Source organism: Electrophorus electricus, chromosome 19, assembly GCF_041902795.1.
Source record: "Electrophorus electricus isolate QZ-2024a chromosome 19, ASM4190279v1, whole genome shotgun sequence".
Classification (NCBI taxonomy): Eukaryota; Metazoa; Chordata; class Actinopteri; order Gymnotiformes; family Gymnotidae; genus Electrophorus; species Electrophorus electricus.
The window spans coordinates 14,450,001-14,467,729 of record NC_137515.1 but is presented as its reverse complement, the minus strand read 5'-3'; the positions used below and the strand labels follow the sequence as shown (position 1 = coordinate 14,467,729).

At 41.0% G+C, this 17,729-nt stretch overlaps 2 protein-coding genes and 1 long non-coding RNA gene across 7 annotated transcripts; 1 reads left to right on the top strand and 2 right to left on the bottom strand.

Moving 5' to 3' along the window:
- Positions 1-581: 581 nt before the first annotated feature.
- On the bottom strand, positions 582-3,501 carry im:7136398 (schwannomin-interacting protein 1). Of its 4 annotated transcripts, none has more exons than XM_081702710.1 (7): positions 2,996-3,501; positions 2,416-2,625; positions 2,178-2,308; positions 1,920-2,007; positions 1,666-1,785; positions 1,411-1,525; positions 582-1,253 (listed from the first exon to the last, which is right to left on the bottom strand). In XM_081702710.1, exons 2-7 carry the CDS (start codon positions 2,623-2,625, stop codon positions 1,159-1,161), a joined length of 759 nt encoding a protein of 252 aa, XP_081558836.1. In that variant the 5' UTR covers positions 2,996-3,501; the 3' UTR covers positions 582-1,158. The 4 variants fall into 4 exon arrangements, with proteins under 4 accessions (XP_081558836.1, XP_081558835.1, XP_026876740.2 ...); XM_081702709.1 differs by having other exon boundaries at positions 1,411-1,528; positions 2,416-2,628; positions 2,991-3,494; XM_027020939.3 differs by having other exon boundaries at positions 1,411-1,528; positions 2,416-2,628; positions 2,996-3,484.
- Positions 3,502-3,711: 210 nt separating this feature from the next.
- LOC113584184 (uncharacterized) lies at positions 3,712-6,745 on the bottom strand. The gene is made up of 7 exons (XM_027020949.3): positions 6,531-6,745; positions 6,213-6,351; positions 5,789-5,928; positions 5,440-5,492; positions 5,198-5,322; positions 4,565-4,882; positions 3,712-4,480 (listed from the first exon to the last, which is right to left on the bottom strand). Exons 1-7 carry the CDS (start codon positions 6,743-6,745, stop codon positions 4,157-4,159), a joined length of 1,314 nt encoding a protein of 437 aa, XP_026876750.2. The 3' UTR covers positions 3,712-4,156.
- Positions 6,681-12,783, top strand: LOC118242819 (uncharacterized). 2 transcript variants are annotated; one of them, XR_014118712.1, is made up of 3 exons: positions 6,681-6,795; positions 9,349-9,409; positions 11,701-12,783. It is a non-coding gene; the product is annotated as an uncharacterized LOC118242819 (long non-coding RNA). The 2 variants fall into 2 exon arrangements; XR_004777059.2 differs by lacking the exon at positions 6,681-6,795 and adding an exon at positions 6,845-6,930.
- The last annotated feature ends 4,946 nt before the right edge of the window (positions 12,784-17,729 follow it).

The following is a 17,729-nucleotide window of genomic DNA, read 5'->3' as shown; positions in this document are numbered from 1 at the left end:
TATTTTACCATAAAGTTAAGTAAATTACTATAAATAACTGATCCTGTGTAAGGGCATTATCTATTCATTCAAATTCCTTTTCATGTCACTATATAGAACCCAGTCCAAGAAAATAAACTTCAACTTTCCAGTGGAGTTTGTAGCTGCCTTGCAGTGGGCCTAAATGCCTGCTCATGATCCTGTTCCCGCTGCCAGTTTCTATGACCAGCATTTACTGTGCTTGGCTGAACTGCTGAATTATGAGCAAAGGGAGAGAGCTCATGTCCAGAAAACAATTCAATGTGCTCTGACAAACAAGTCATGAGCGAGAGTGGATTGTTATCATATCCTAAGCTAGAATGTACTTCAGTCTTTCAACGCTGAAATGTTCTCTCATTTAATGTGAAATAGAAAATATTATGTATAAAAATTCTGCCGAAAATGACTTTTTATTGTAATTACGGTATACTATGTTCCATAATGTGAGAGACAAATATGGAAAAATGGAAAACACTACAAGAAGTACATTTAATCATCCCAAATACTCCTCTTCTCTCAAATTCTACTCAAGTGAGCATAACCAATGAGACTTAAACAAAAAATACCAAATAAACCATATATTTAATAAATGCTACAGATTTACTCAGTTTATATAAATTCTGCCCATTTCCAGAAAAAACACTGATAAATTGGAAAAGATACTAAAATCCCAGTCTCCAACTACACCTTCATGGCAGATAGTATGGTATATTGCATGCAGTTCTTATTCCCATGAAGCATTTTTAATTGGAATTTAATCAGTTTAATATATCAGTTACTGATCACACATGGATTTATAGCAGCTTTCACAGATTGGTTATTATTGATGGTAATAATGCACCTTATGTGACTAGGTGTATTTTGCGATGATGAGTTGCATTCCTGTTTAGTATTTAAGAACTGCTCATTTGCATTGATAAAGACAAAGTTCTCACAATAAAACTTGTGACAAAATAAACTTACTTACATACAAATGAACATTCCCATGAGTACAATGACAAACTGTGTGAATTTAGATAGCAATAAGCAGGAGATAAAAAACTTCCAGTAAATTGCTGATGTGAAAAGATCCATATTCCACTGTAGTCCATAAAGTCCATTACATAAGGACAGATAATTGTGACTCGATGTGAGTCACAGTCACGTCATATCCTGTACATCAAGGAGCATCGCATCTTGCTTCGTCCGGAGATGGTCTCGCACAACCAGATGCTTCACTAACTCAGAGCTCAAATCTGGAAGATTAAATAATTGAGCACAACGATACAGGCAATTCGCTCTTTATAACAAATGCTTGACACATTATCTATTGACTCACGTTTGTCATCAATGTCATTTGTTCAAAGTGTAAAACACTTAAAAGTCATGTTCCAAGAAGGAGGTTGTACTAACCCTGAATGTCTTCATTGAGGGAGGTGCTGAGCGCAGTCAGCTGAAGCACGGAGCAACTCTGCAGCTCACTGTGGCTCAGCATTTTCCTCCTAATGCTAATGTCACTGCTGGTCAGCTGCTGATTCACCACAACACACACCATGAGAGTGTGAGAGCAACCTCTAGCACATGTTCTTTCACAAAACAGTTCATCACATTCATACATTTGGCATGTAGACAGTAAAAGAGAGAATACAATATGAGCCTTCCTCTCACCTGCTGGTGCTGTTGCTTCTGTTCGGCCCAGAGCTTATCTCTGAGATCGCTCAGAGCTGCTCTGACTTCCTGTTTCAGGCCGGCAGAACGTCGCCCACATCCATGTGTGCCACACGGACTCTGCCAGTCATCAAGCAGAGATCATATTATCTTAATATCAGGTTGGAATATGACTAATTGCCTGACAAGTCAAGCATTTTGGCTGAAATGCAAATGTAGAGGGGTTTTTGGAACTGCGAACGCTCTGTGGTCACCTCTCTGCTGGATGTCCCCTCATCATCCTCTTCCTCGCTCTCACTGTTGTTGATAAAACACAGTTGTAGGTTTTTGGGACTATTAAACCTACAGAAACAGAAATAAAGTAGGGAGTCACTTTTTATAGTATCATAGGCAAGACACTGCTTTTAACAATTACTTAAACTGGGATAACCTTAAAGATATGATGCTTTTTGGGAAACTGAACTCAGGACTGTGTGTACTTCATGAGCTCTTTGGTAAAAGAGCAGTCATACCGAGATGTAATGACTGGAAAGCGATATCCACCAAAGTCACCCCCATCTCCCCACTGTTTCCTGAGAAGTGACTGGTGCTTCACCTGTGGCCACTGTCCTAGCACCGATTCTTCTTCTGTCAAACTCAGGCACTGGAATAAGATGATGAAAGAAAAAGCATCTAAATAGGTGACCATGAGGATACTAAGGAAGGGCCAAGATCTCACGCATCCGGGCAACTGAACGGTCTTTGTCGAACCTCTGCTTTTTTCCTTCTCTCTTCCTCCTGTTTCTCAAGCTCTGCTATTCGCAAGCTCAGGTCTTCCCAGTGCATGATGGGAAGCCCTTGGTTTTGTATGGCGGGCTGTTGGGTGTGTTGAGGCTGGGACTCTGCCACTTGGGGACCAGGGAGCGTGGGCTCGTTGGTGCTCTGATATTCCTGCCCCCTGCTGTCTACCCCCTCTTCCATCTGCTGGTGAATGAGGAAATGTCAGTACGCATTCACAGCACATGGTCAAATCACTACCTTATGCAAACAACATTCTGTTTATAAGCAGGACCAGTGAAGAGGTGACCAACAGTTTAAGGCGTTAACATTGGTGATTTTGCTCTCAACTGTCACACACCCTTGTTCCTCTCGTTCACCAGAAGTTTACTTTTGGGTCATACATTTTACAAGAATTAACCCATAACTGAATATTACGAACAACTGGGACTGTTTTTTTTTTTTTGTTATTGTTGCAAATAACGTGTATGTGGACAAAATGTTTGACGCCTACACGACAGCAATCAGTGTGGTTTTTCTGTGGGGGCGGGTTACAAGAAGTCACTCACTTTACCTCTTATCGGAAGCCTGAGCTCGACACCGCAGCTGCCATTCCGACCCAAAACTCCACTGCAGCGGGCAGGCCGAGTCCGCGCGCCTTCGGTAATCACGTCTTACCGGGTCATCTTTACTCCTCGCGCGAGGAAACACCCCGCCGTCTTCCCCGCGCCCGCGAGCTCCCTCTCAGTGCCCGCGAGCTTTGACCAAACTTTAGCTGCTCTCTACTCTAAAGCGTCCGAGAATTTCGCTACGCCGTCGTATAATTCAGACGCTGTTGGTTAAACTGACTGGAAAAGCAGGCGGAAAAGCCTCCAGGGTCGCTTTCACTACTTTTAGAACAACAAAATGGAAAGGGCGGACGAGTCGGGAAGGGTTAAGGCGTGAGGTGTCTAGTTTCACAATGTTCGGAGATGACGACTCAAACCAGATGGAAAAACTCAAAAATGAGTCGCGTAGTTCACGCTGTCGATAAAAGGGAGAAACGCCACATTTCCAAACAGAAGCCGGTTCATGTTGACAAATGGCGTTTTGGGGTCTAAATATTTGTTTTAAACTTGATTGTGTTGAGGCTTCACGATACTTCACCATGTTTGAGGTTAGACAGCTTCTCAAACTTATCGAGCACAAACACTAGCCTTAACTCATATTATTTTACTGAGTGCCAGCAGGAAAGCACAAGTGGAGAAACATGAGCCAATATAACATTGAAATAACAGTTATATCAGCTGATTCTTAAAAACTAGGATTTTAATTATCTTGGAAATTAGGCTACATTTAATTTCTTGTTATACATGTATACATATTTAGTGTTCAAGTAACATTATTCATTTAATTTATAAGCTATTGTGTAGGCTCATCCTACTAATTTAGGCTGTATAATTAAAGACGTAATCTGCATACTGTTGTATCTATATTCTTGCAGGATTTGTACAGGAATTTACTACTAAGTAATTCATAAGTATAAATCCTCTCATGGCTGCTTTCCCTGTGGTAACCTTCTTGGAGCAGTTGAAAATACTAAATACCACATTTTATGTGAAAGCGTATCCTTCATAAAAACACACCTTTAAAAATAGGATGTTGAAGTTTAGTGTATAACTGGGAAGTAACTGATAGTTACAGGGATGGAACAGTTGGAATAATGTTCTTTTGCTCTTTCTAACTAAATATTAGACTAAGTGTCTGTTGCTCCCAGAACCTGCCAGTGTGTGGCACCAACAAGTTTGTAGTTAATTTGTCTGTAAGCCTGAGGATTCATCCTCCGCTGTCTTCCGACTTCCTCATAGAGGCTCTCTACGACTGGGTTTGGAGGCGAGATCCCTGCTATGGTTGCCAAGTCCAGATAGTACTCCCACTGATCGGAGCCCATTTGTAGGAGGTGTTTCTCCTGAACACCCTTCTGCACCTTCATTTGCCTCTCACGCTCAGCTGCCTCTTCCATCATCTTGCGTGAGGGCAACTGGACAGTGCCTTCAAGAACAGCAAGCGCAAACTGAACCTGCGAGTGAGAGTGGGTAAAAGAAAAGGCAAGATTAAAGAAAAGCAGTTTACGGGCACTACCAAATAAATAGCAGAGGCTTACCTGATAATGGAAGTGAATAAAGGGGCAAATGATTTTGCAGATGCCTACAAAAAAAAGTGAGGGGAAGGCTGGAGGCAAGAGGTATTTATAAAGAGGGGCCACCAGGTGGTGCTGTATCCCCAGGCCAAGTTGTTTTGGGCAAAGGAATGGGAAATGGAAACTGTATCCAGTGCAAAACAAAAGGACTTCAGCATGGGCTACTGAGCCATCCTGGAAAAGCAGTGAGCCGTCCTCCAGGACCTTGACCACAGGGGGTGCCTGCTGGATCTCTGGGGGCAGGGGAAATGCCAGAGCTGGCTTATTATGGCTCAGCGTCACCTAGAGGTGGAGGAATTATAAGCAAAAGGGATTGTGCATTATTTGTTTGCCATGAACACTGTTCACAGCCCCGCACAGCACACATGACTGCAAAGGTCAATAATTCATTACTTATATCCTAAGTGACCAGTGAATAACCGCTACTTGGCCAGCATTTTTATTCAAATACCTATCCTGGCTACTCTACCATCCAGCAAAAAATGGACAAAACGCAGTTAATTACATAAAAAAATAACTGGAGAAAAGATTAATTATTTTGACATGTTTTTACCCAAATAAATTGTGCCAATAAGTGAGCAGGTACTTATCTCACACCTTTGCATTAGCTTGAACCAGCTCAAATGATATATCAACACCAGATGATCCAGCACCCAGAACCACAACAGACTGATGGGCGAATGGCTCTCGACAGCGATAAGAGTGACTGTGCATCACCTTCCCTGAGAATACCAGAGCAAGAGAGGAAATCAACAGAGAGAGATATGGTTAGACAAGTGTGAGAAATTGTTTGCACTCTCGGGGCCATGTTTGTTGTGAACAAGGAACATTTGCTGCACCTTTAAAATGCTCTATTCCCGGAATAGAGGGCAGGTGGGGTGTAGAATAATGCCTGTAGAACAGGAAGAACACATGAGTCATGCATAGAAGTCTGTGGCTCTTTTCCACACAGCTTCCTTCACACAAACTCTTTATGATTGGTTTGAACCGCAATCATTCAAATGCTAACATCAAGCCTGAAATCAGGTTAATGCTGGGGAAATTATTGCCAAAACTAAAATAATCCTATTTTAGGATGATAAAACAGACAATGTGACGAGTATCTCAGCAAATCTGCACTAAGGGATCAACTTCACTCAGAGCAAGTGGTGTTTTGTGCAGTCAGAGAGCAGAAATGACATTCCTCACCCACTGCAGATGAACACCGAGTCGAATGTCTGTGTGTTCTGCCCTCCATACGTGCCACGTGAAATTACCTCCCACGTCACAGCTCCCCCTTCTACTGTCTCCATGGAGATGGGTTTCACCTCTTCCACCACAGTGTTGAACTGCCGGGGAGAGGACCGTCACAAGCGCTACTTTAGCCTCCAATACAAAACGTTACTCGCTAATACCATAGGACATTTACAGGCCACTCCTCAGTGGCCTCCAATCATATGTGATTGGTGGCGTTTTTTTGCTACTGTATCTATGGCGCTGGCCAGTGATGTTAATGTTCTTTGAAAAGTATTATTGTTCCACTCTTCTGTGCCTGCGAGATATTTTCTGGATGTCCATAAAAGTTTATTCCAAAGATGTGCATATAATTTGTACATGTGGAAAATTTGAAAACCTTTATATATGGTGTGATGGCATGCCTCTTGCAGTATTTCTGCAAATACTGCAGAATATCCCGGTGAGACAGAAAAGAGGGCAGCTGGGCATCAAAAGGATAATCGGGGAACATCATAACCTCTTTAGGCAGGTTAGTCCTGAAAACAACACCCAGAGACGTGCAACTTCTGAACAGTGGCATAACACCTTTTCATAAATGAGCAGGCAGTATTTTGCTATTGTTTACGCACAATATTTCTAATATAGAGAAATTTACCAATGTGCACTGTTAAATGTTAAAGGTTCTGAATGCAGACCAGCGTGATAAACGGGATACCTGAGGTCTCTGTACATGCTGCTGTGAACTGGATGACCATTGTCATGAATGCCCACACGTTCCTCATAGAACCATGTGCCGCCCACATGGTCGGTGATTTCATATACCACTGGGGGATCAAACGTGGTGGATCGGGACGAAACGTGACGAGCCACGCACAGCCCTGCGGCCCCTGCGCCCACTATGGCCACACGGAGCTTTCCTGTCGCCGACATCTTTTGAGGACGAACACGGGAAAGGGGGAGGACACAAACGCGAAGACGAAGTGGGAAATTGATGCACACAACCAACGCGTTAGGGTTAGGCTAGTCGATGACTCGAGTTCGTCAAACGCAATAGACCATTTTACGATTTTCTCCAACGTACAAAAATATGCAAGACCGTTCAACAAAGTGGCTCGGTAACTCATGCAATTTTTTTATGGAGCCGTTATAGAGATCGACAATATGGGGATTATCGCCGTTTAGATGGCAGTTAACGTACTCTCCAATATGTACGCACCACACGGCTCAGATACGGACTCTGAACTTTAAGCTCTCTTGCACATCCACGTTATATCCGACCCGTCTATTCCAAAATCAGCTACTGTACCAAATATTTATTATTTGGTATTGGCCTAACATCAATGCCTATTAATGTTCTACTTTGAAAAATCCACTATCAGTGCGTCTTGGCTACTCTGCATTACCAAACGTGCCTCGAAAAGTTCTCAAGAGAGCGTAGTTTTCTGTTTCTGTAATTCCTTGCTTTGCCTTTCCCCAAGTGCTACTCCTTCAAGGGCTTTCACGCTAAAATGGTCCCACCAGTGTTCGTCCAATTGCATATAAGTCGCTCATATTTGCCTGCCAGCTTCAGATGCATTTGATCTGTAACTATATTCGTATTTTCCCTACACTGTCGGCATGCACTGAACCGTTTCTCAACAGCGTTTAATCAGAAACATACGGTGGCCGTGAAGACCCATCGCGCTGCAGTCACACAAACAATATTCATAAAAATGAAAACGCATTTCCGATGCGTTTTCAAAAAAACGCTGCAAATCCAGCCACAACACAACGGAGGTGTTTCCGGAGGACACGCACAGGGGTATGGACTTCTATGAAATAATTATATTTGCGATTACCACTGTTATATCGTTAGATTGGTTACACTGATACAGAATAAACAACTGACTTATTCATGCTCCGCATTCTTGCATTTTTACTATTTCTAGGTTGTGCAGAAGGCAGCCTTGAAGAACACTGATAAAAATCCAAGTTAACACTAAGTTTATACCTTAATACCTAGTTAACTAGACTCCATCAGAGGGTGTTACTAATTTATCAGGCTATCGTGTTGGATCGTTTAGCTATCGTTTAGCTAGCGTAATTATCTTACGGTATATTATCTAAAGTGTTTTGTTTTTACATACATACAAAATGATTGGAAATTAATAACACTCTAAAGGTAGGTATATAGACAGAAACTGAGCTGTATCAGGCAGTATCTCATTACATTGAACTGGATTGTAAAACAGTAACACTCTGAATGTAGGTAACTAGATAGCCAGTTCTTTACTGACAGGGTCAGATTTATTTTTATGTTAAATGGGATTTTGTTTGATCAGCGTTATTTAAGGCTGAGTTCTTTATAACCGAGCAGTAGAATCACACACAAGAATGTGAAGCACGAACAGCCCAATTGTTCATTCTGTGCCATAATACCAACCACAAAACTGGTAATCGCGAGTATAAATTACGTTTCACTTGCTGTTCGGTTGTCCATCCTTTTTCCTTGTTCCATTATGTTGGGACTGGATTTGCAGCGTTTCTGAAGTTGTATGTGTTTTCTGAATTTGCATCGCGTTTCTGAAATGTAGCGCATGTGTTGTCGTTTTCATTAATATGCTTTGCGTAGTTGCAGCGCGTTTTTTTTTGTTTGTTTTTTCATTTGCAGCGATGGGTCTTCCCTACCAATGTAGAAAACGTTTTATTTTCATACAGCACCTATCAATTGTTCGTTCCTTTACAAAAATATTCCTTGACTATTCCTTGTAGAAATAAGCCCTCAAAAAATGACTGTTGAAAACACCTACCCATAATTATACTGTATTTTCAATTATAGCTTTTCTGTAGTTGTAATAGTCAACAACACAAGAATACACGCTCAATTTATATTTAATGTTTAATTCAGTTGTTCAAATATATTAATAATTCACTTGTTCACCTCACTGAGGCACCACAATGAAAAACAAACCAGTATTTAATTTTGTTTATTCTTATAAGATCTTGTTCCATAAAAGTCCTCCTGTGGGGCTTTGCTTTTCTTTATTTTTCCACCTGAAATAAAAAAGTATTACGGCATTACAATCTTGATCTCCTGCTTTGCTTGAATTCTTTTACAGTCAGAAATATTGGAATAATTTTTCCAACATTACTTTAAAATGTATTAAACACCTTTTCCCTTTTCAATCTTCAAAAATACTCAATAATAAAAACTAATAGTTTTGTAAAAAGAATCTTTGAAATAAAAAAACCCCCCCTGAAAACTAAAATATCATAATTTGATAATTGCAAGATATGTACACACATTATAGAATTTTACTGCCTGTAAATCAGTAAGTTGCTCCATGCGTATAGGTATCAAGTTTGATATCTAAAACAACAAACATGCCTGGTAACATTGGATAGCAAAATTTGAACTTTTTTGTTTATCAAATTTTATAATAATTATGTATTAGCCTACTTATTGATAAATAAGGCTGTTATTACACTTGAAATAAGTACAGATATACTTCAGAAATGTACATTGTGTTATTTATGCCTATATTTCACCTCAGGAACATCCTCCTTCAGTGTCCAGCGGTAGTCTGCCAACATAGAGGGGATCCACTTTCCTTGGTACCACTTTTCCATGTTATACATAAAGACATATTACTATACTGGACCGACAAATGATGAGTAATAGAGAAATTCTGAAAATGTATTTGGATTCAGCATGCAAAACATATGCAGGGATATATATATAATAATAATATATTGGTATTTTATTTGCAGGAAGCAAGATCATTGAACAGTGTAATTTGTTTCAACTGTACAATGTCACGGACTGCTCCTCCCCTATAAGGCACGTGGTAAGGCCTGCCGCGTGCAGGGGGATCCACATGTACTGTGAATATCTGTTTTGTAACCACGCCCCTTCTGGATTGCATACACGTGCACAGGGTTTATTGGTAAGTGTTAATGTGTCTATTCAAACCCCTGTCCGTGCGTGTTCCCTTCGTTGGTCATTGTCACTACGTGTGTGTTAACTCCTAGCTCTGTAGCAGTAACGTTGGTTTGTGTAGGTCCCTTTAACGTGTACACATCTTCACTCAGTTTTAAATGTATGGTCATGTTTACGGTAATCGTTATGTGTGAGTGCCATCTGATATATTGGGGGGAGGTTGATGCATTGATGTATATTGATATGTTTGGGAGGTTGTCCCTTTTTCCTTTAGATACTCAAAACTGTACTGCCAAAACATGTTCCCAAGATCTCATACAGCTCGGCAGAGTGCTTCGCCAGCAGAAAGAAAAGGAAAGAACACAGTGAACCGTATACTGATAGTGTCAAGCTGAATACACGAGTGTATTATCTCAACTTCCCCTTCCTTCCTTTACCCAAATCTTGTTTTCCAACAGTAGTGCAAATAATTCACGATGCTTGCATGCCGATATCTTCCCTAGAATGTCAGTGCCAGAAACTTATCACCCAAACCTACAAACCTCCTTTCCAGCATTTGATAATGAACTCAGCTTGCATCATGCAGAAATTTCTAATATTGCCTGGTTATGGTTGATGTGTTCTCAAGACAAACAGAGACCTTCCCTGCTGAAATGCAACAGCCACACAGGCCCTAATCAAGGATATCCTCCAAGGTATGTGTAACAATTTGAGAATAGACAAATGCTTATGGTAGGATGTTTTAATAGTATGATGTTTTAATAAAATATCACAGGGACCAAAAGGAGTAGTAGAATCACCAAGCAGATATACATAAGCTGAAAGGAAGTCCAAGCCATGGTCAAAATACAGTCCAACATTCCAGGATCTAGAGAGCAACAGACAAACAAGCAATTCCAAAAGGGCAAGCCAAGAGACAAATACGAGACCAGAAAAACAACATCATGCACACAGTGCGATATGGGAAAACCACTGAGCATGCACATGAACACATCGGCAGTACTTGAACAGAGTCTTTATAGGGTTGTGATCATTACAAACAGGTGAGTTCTATTATTTGTCTGGGGAGGATGATCTGCTGAAGATTTCCTGATAGGCTGATGGTAAGTGATAATGGGTTGCTTGGGTGTTTTGGGAAATGAAGTTGGCTGCTGTAGTTTTCTGTGGGGTTGAACAGTATGTGATGGTGGGGAGTTCCCAGAAGGATGTCCACTGACAGTAGTGAAAGATTTCAGAACTCTCTTCTGTCCTAGGTATTACACTAAAATACCACTGTGCTTATCACCAAGAGTCTGGAAGAGCTGGGGAAAGGTGGAATGGAGCATTAAAGTTAAAATTGGCCAAAGAAACTTGCAAAAGAAACTTATTTGGACTGGGTTACTTACCTAACACTGATGTATTTGAGGGAGCAAGCTTTTTACTTTACAGGTCTGAGTCTCTATGAAATCCTAGTAGGTTGTCTGATGCCAATCCCAGGCCTGGCTATCCAAGTACACCTTGAATTGTAACGCTAGCCGAAGTGCCGTTGGGCGTGGAACAGGACGTTCAGACTCCCTCGACGGTGACAGTGACGTTTATTTACATGCAACACAGACAGTAACAGTGGCACTCACATATAACATTCACGGATAACATAACTTTATAATAGACACGGATAGCTCACACAAAACTGAAGACGATACGCATAAGCAAAACATCTACACAGCCATTCAACATTACAGGGCTACAACGACCATTGGCGAGGTGCACACTGACAGCAGTTTAAATAGACATACAAACACTTAACGTCTTAAACCCTGTACAGGTGTGCGCCCTCACAGAGGGTGTGGCTACAAACAAATGAACCCCCTGCACGCGGCAGGCCGTACCACGTGACTCGTGGTGGAGGAGCGGTCCATGACATGAATGTATTGACAGATAATTAGCTTTGCATATGCTTGGTCTTTTCTTTGTGTTTCACTCACAGGTCAAACAATATAAGATTCTAGATCCAAGTACCCAGCTCTGAGTACAGCCTGGTCACCTGGTGCAACCCTGGAACGCCGACATAAGGCTAAAACCATTTGCGGTGCTGTTCATTCAAACAGCTGTGAGGATTGTCCCACCATTATCCCATATTCAGCTATATCCCTAGCTTTGAACGGAAGAAAAATTCCTAAGGGGAACCATCACCAGTAGAAGACCATGCCTCTCCTGTGAAATCCCCTGTCTCCGCTGGAGATGGACTGGAACATGTGTGTTAGCCAATGTCTGTGATTATTGTCATGTCCATTTTGTTTCATTTTGAGAAGGAAAACCTGATATTCCACCAAGTTCAGTGAGGGATTTTGACTCATATGTAATGGTATTAACTCAGTTTATGTCTCATCGGAAACACCTCACTGATTCACATGCCATTAGTGCGAGGCCATGTGATGTGTTCAGAAGATCTGTTATGAGGGTGAAAAGTGAGTGGCATTAGGAACTAGTTCCTGTTGTGCCTGCATTAGCATTAATACTAGCAGGATGTATCGCCATCCTCATGGCATCCTTTCAAATCTTTTCCATGTTTGTCAAGTATAAATTAAACCTACCAGAAGAGTTCTATTGGCTGTGTAGCCATTTAGCTTATACGTTTTGCCCATGCATTGATCTGGTTCCTGTTTCATGGTTGCCGTTATTCCCCTAGTCGATGCCAGTTGCCTACCATCAGTCCAACAAAATGTAAGTTGGATTAAATTCTAGGGAAATTGCCAAATTGAATGGAGTATGTCATGGCTTCTTGTCATGGCAGATCCATGGATAGGAAGGGGTGCCATCACCAGGTATGGTATTTTTCCTTTGGGGGAGTAATTTGCAGAAAATAAATAAAATAAATCTTTTGTTGTGCAGCATATGGCCCACAATTCTGCTGTAGCTTTGGGCTTTGGGCTCTGCCTTACTACTCCTCATCCTCTCTGAAGGAAAAGAAAAAATAAAGAATGGTAACCTGAGTATGTGGTTATAAAAGGAAGTAGTGCTGTGCTTGCTTTGTGCTTGGCAGCTCGGCTCTCCACTATGGATTGTTGAATAAAATATGATTGCACACTCAAGTGTGGCCTCTGTCCTTCCTAAACTGGGAATCTGAGATTTTGGGAGTAATTTCCACAACATGCAGCTGGACCCTTACCTGCAACATTTTTAAATGCATGCACAATTCCTGCAGGATACCTCCACAGATCCTTCACAAACATTCAAATTCTGAATTTTTAACAATTTGGTGCCATAACCCAGAGTGCAGTGACACTTCTTTGGTGAGTAACACCATTATTCTAAACCAAGAAATATCATCTGGATGTTGTTCTGTGTTAGATCATAGTCAGTATAAGGTAGTATAGCTGAGGTCCTCTTAGAGATTGAGAGATGGCTATGTTGCTATAGTTGCTGTTACCTTGGCCTTGGGGTATATCATCAAGCATGACTCTTTTGAAGAATGCTTATTGGTTATTAAGCTTTATTGGGAGTCCTAATCCTCAAGAGGAGCAAATTGCTGGACTGGCCAAGCAAAATGTTAGATTAGGTGAAGAGTGTACAAAGAATAAAACATCTGCTTCAAACACTCAGAAAACATGAGAGGCTTCAGAGGTCATTAGAGGACTCTGAACAGAAACTCACTGACTGTGAGTGAAACAGGGACCTCCCTGTTAGGGCAGTGGTCCTGGCCTCCACCTGTATCCCCTCCATCAGGACAGCTGTGTCACACAGAAGATAAAAGTCCTCTGGCCCAAACTATAATGTTTACAGATTTGGTTGTTATATGCAGAAGCCTCTGATGACTGCTTTCCCTCAGAAAATACAGGGAGTTTTTATTATGCAGGTCAAAAGACAAACAGTCCAAGGTTGAAAACAACTAACTAAGCAATACAGGCTAGGACTAAATGTAGTCAAAAATGAAGTGAAAGGTCTAAACAAGCAAACTGGGTAGTGTAGGCCAAAAATAGTGAACTTTAAAACAGATCAGAGCATAGATCAAAACAAACATAAATAAGAACAGTACTAATGGAAATGCCGACAAAAATGCGTAAAAGCCATAGAATCAGCAGTTGGAGAGAGCTGCAGAAATCCTTTTACATACATCCTAGAATGAAGTTGCTGGTACAATGGGCAGAGGACTGGATGTGATTAATAGGCAGGTGATCTGGAATGGGCAAGGGAGGTCAGAGGCGGATTTGTGGGACTGGCAATAATACCAACACCTTGGATATAACATACACAGAATTTATCCATCCCAGAGAACTGGCACTTCAGTGATCTCAGGCAAAAAAAAAACCCCAAAACAACTGTATTCACTACACCCTGAGGATGCCAATGCTATAACGAGTCAAGGACTTTATGTGTCGGTCAGCAAGGAGCTAGCGAATAGAATACTGGAAGGTTGGGGTGATGATACAGAAATTGATCAAAACTGGAAAGCTTTTAATAATTGGATCCTTTAAAAACATCTCAGAGATCCTGACTGGAAACAAAGCACTGATTATACACAGAAAAAGGGTCAGACCACACCTGATTTTTGTGATCCGTTTGAATGAACCTTTCTGACAATCTCAATAATGTCAACACTGATAACTTTGATTATGGGCCTCACTTTGTCCAACTGATAGAATCACTGAGACCAGATTTTTTGCAATGCCGAACTGGAGAAAAGCTCAACAGACTCAAGCATCTCAAACATGAACTTGATTGTTTTGATGATTTGCGTTTCACTTTTTCAAATATTGCTGCTATACAGGTGCAGGTAGGAGACAGCTTGGACACAGGCCTCAAGCAGCAATCAGATAATCAAAGACTTCCTGCAGTGGGAAAGACTTTGCGTGGCACTACTGTCACAAAATAGGCAACTAGGTTAGAAAATTGTCGTAAAAAGAAGGCAGACCTTCATAACAAGGAGAAAATGCAAACCAATATCTCTGTAGTAAGCACATCAGTAGGTCTTTTTCAGCAACAGATATCTGTATTACCAAAGCTGTGCATGGAGCATTGTCTGGCAGCCTCCCCAATCTCCACCCTCCCTCTGCTGCTTAGTTAAACTAGTTTGCCCTGCTGCCTCTGCCCACCTTTATGCAATCAGTAAATGTGCAACACAATGTTCCTTTTCTGACTGATAAGGGAGCTCAAATCACTACTTTATCCGAGGACTGTTGTGTAGTCTTAGGAATGTCATTAACAGATAAATGTGTTCTTACTGAGAGTGCTGGTAATGCTAGTGTCTTCCTCACTCAGGCTGATCCAGCTGATTTGTGCCTGGGAGCTAAAATCATTTCATATCACTTTAGATGGGAAAAATTGACAACATCTTTGTAATGGATTTTTTTAGGTCCCTGAATTGTTCACTGTCAATTAATGCTGCTTTTTGGGTGGGTAGCATTGCCGTATACAATCTGATTTTGCTGATCACCCAATCTTGTCTGCCGATAAGGATGACTGTGGTCTTCTGGACATGCAACCAGCTGTGCTAACAGGTTGCACCCGGTAGGGGGCGTCTTTCAGGACACGCCCTTTTATGATGCTTATTTGATTCTCTTCTCTGATGGGTTACCAACTCGGAATTATATTGGTGGACAATACCAATCTGGCTGGAAACACTTGCCTGTTGTGCCTTATCTGCTCCTCAGGTTGAACTGGTGGCTTTAACTGAAGCATGCAAACTCACCGAGAGCCAAAGGTTCACAATTTACACAGACTCTGTATTGGAATTGCAGATGACTTTGGACGTCTGTGACACCACAGAAGCTTCTTGACAGCTGCAGAAACCTCACTTAAGAATGCTGAGTTGGTGCAGGCGCTTCCGCAAACAGTTAGGTGACCCAGTGAACTAGCCATGGTAAAAATCAAAGAATACCCTGACAGTGACTCAAGTGAAGTACATGGCAAAAGGCTTGCTGACACGTCAACAAAAAGGGCATGTTCAAGTCCTTCAGGCTTTGCACAAATCTCACACTGACACAGACTGCAGCATTTCTTCTACACATGAGCTACAATCCGGTTCTCTAATGTGGGAACTTGGACATTGGTCAACGTTGGTGCAAAGGTTGATCCAAAAGGTATTTGGACCAAAGGGGGAAAGCTAATAGCAACTGAACTGCTGCTTCCCTATTTTGCCACTCAAATTCACCATTTAGGTCAAAAAGGGGTGAATAAATTTTTTTGTACTCCTGCTGAAATCATAAATATCTGCAGCGATCAAAAACAGTTGTTCAGAATTATATAACCTGTTTACAAGGTCAATGTGACATGTCAAATACGGACTCCTGAAAACAAGATGTCTTGGTGGTTGGTGACAGATTTTACAATTGGACTGAAGTCTATCCAACAGCAAGAAGTACTGCCCCGACTACAGAACTCAAGCCTCAGGACAGGTGAAATGTGCTAAACCATGTCATTAAAGAACAGTTAACTAAACTCCACAATCAAGGACTGATGGATTGATGTCCTACACCACTAAACTTTGCAGTATAAATGCAACGAGCAACAAAGCTGAAGGCCTGAGTTCTTATTGGGAGACAAATAACGGCCCCGGTGGTAATGTGTGTACGTATCACTGTTGCACTTTCGAGTGCTGCTTTAATGTTGTTGACCCCAGTGATGATCCTGAGAGCAATTTTCGGGATTTTACTTCTCTTCGTTTCAAGTTTGACCCCCTGGACGAGGCTTCAGGATGCTTGAGGTGGGATCCTTATGGGATCCTTTTTTTTCTGCAATGTTGCTGAATTAGGAATGTTTGTCATTTATTTGATGTCCCATTTGTTTTTCGAGTTTGTACTTGTAGCAAGATTATCAGAAATTTGTGTCATCTATCCTGGCAAGGTATGTTAAATGGAAGTTTGACTACCTAGTTTTTTGTCTAAATAGCTTTTTGGTGAAGGGCAGGTTTATCCAACCAGCACTTTGCATGCTTTGTGATGCTCTATGTTCTGGAAGTCACTGTAACTCTTCTGTACCATGGTGTCTTTCTGTGAGACAGGCAGAAGAGAAGAATCCACCCCTCTCTCTGTCTATCCTCCCTTCCTTCTCTTGTTCTCTTTTCTCTCTCATGCTTCTTAAGTTGGATTACACTGTTTTTGTTAGACTGACCGCATGATGTTAGACTAGCACCATTTTGCGGAGGCTAAGAAAAAAACTCATCAGAAGTCCACGCATGCAGATGAACATCAAGAATCTGAGGGTCAACACAGTCTCCTGCTTCTTTATTGCCAAATTTCTGCAGGACCTTTGTGTAAGGGCTTTTTCAGTCAGTATCTTATGAATATGAAATGTTCGAATCACATTTGCCCATGCTACTATGTGGGAACAATCAATATTTGTATATTGCTTTTTAACATATTATTAAGACTAGGCTATTTGTTATTTGATGAGTAATGGCTATCTGTTCATATATTGTTCCTACTTCTTTTAGCCCTGCTTCATTGTTTCACTCACAGAGTTATAATATGTGCTGATAAATAGGACAAACAAACTAGTGATGAAGTCTCTTTTATCTACTGTCATCTTTTTGATGTCTCATCCCTTTAAAACCCATTAATTTTACTCTTATTGTCAATCTAGAGTCACTAACCTCAGTGTGAGACTTCAGGCCACAACCAAATTATGGTATAGCACGGTCATACTGATATCCCTCCTATCAAAAGAGCCACAAACTCTTCTATATCATTCTACATCTTTCTTTTGAAGAAAACTTTTAAAAATATTTACTCCTTTTCACTCAACCTAGAGCCTCTAACTCTAATGCACAACAAGGCAATTCAAGTCTAGATTCATGCTTTTCATCTGATTTTTCCATTTAACAATTTTATTAAAATTCTCCTATTCCCACAGGGTTATGGCCAGAAAAATATCTGTCACCTTTATAGACACAGAATCATCTTAGACAAGTCTGAAACCATATTTTATTAACCAAAGTAATATACATAGCTTTTGACCAGTAATTTTCACAATATAATTAGGAAACAAAAACACCATGAGAATGGTAAGTAAAAATTA

Excerpts from the sequence above, each read along its gene's own strand:
- LOC113584184 (XM_027020949.3), bottom strand. The coding sequence starts at position 6,745 with ATGTCGGCGACAGGAAAGCTCCGTGTGGCCATAGTGGGCGCAGGGGCC. Across the intron at positions 5,929-6,212 it reads CCATCACACCATATATAAAG|TTCAACACTGTGGTGGAAGA; the intron begins GTTTTCAAATTT and ends TCTCCCCGGCAG. Across the intron at positions 5,493-5,788 it reads TCGGTGTTCATCTGCAGTGG|GCATTATTCTACACCCCACC; the intron begins GTGAGGAATGTC and ends CCTGTTCTACAG.
- im:7136398 (XM_081702709.1), bottom strand. The coding sequence starts at position 2,625 with ATGGAAGAGGGGGTAGACAGCAGGGGGCAGGAATATCAGAGCACCAAC. Across the intron at positions 2,309-2,415 it reads AGAGAAGGAAAAAAGCAGAG|TGCCTGAGTTTGACAGAAGA; the intron begins GTTCGACAAAGA and ends ATCTTATTCCAG. Across the intron at positions 1,786-1,919 it reads AGGGGACATCCAGCAGAGAG|AGTCCGTGTGGCACACATGG; the intron begins GTGACCACAGAG and ends GATGACTGGCAG.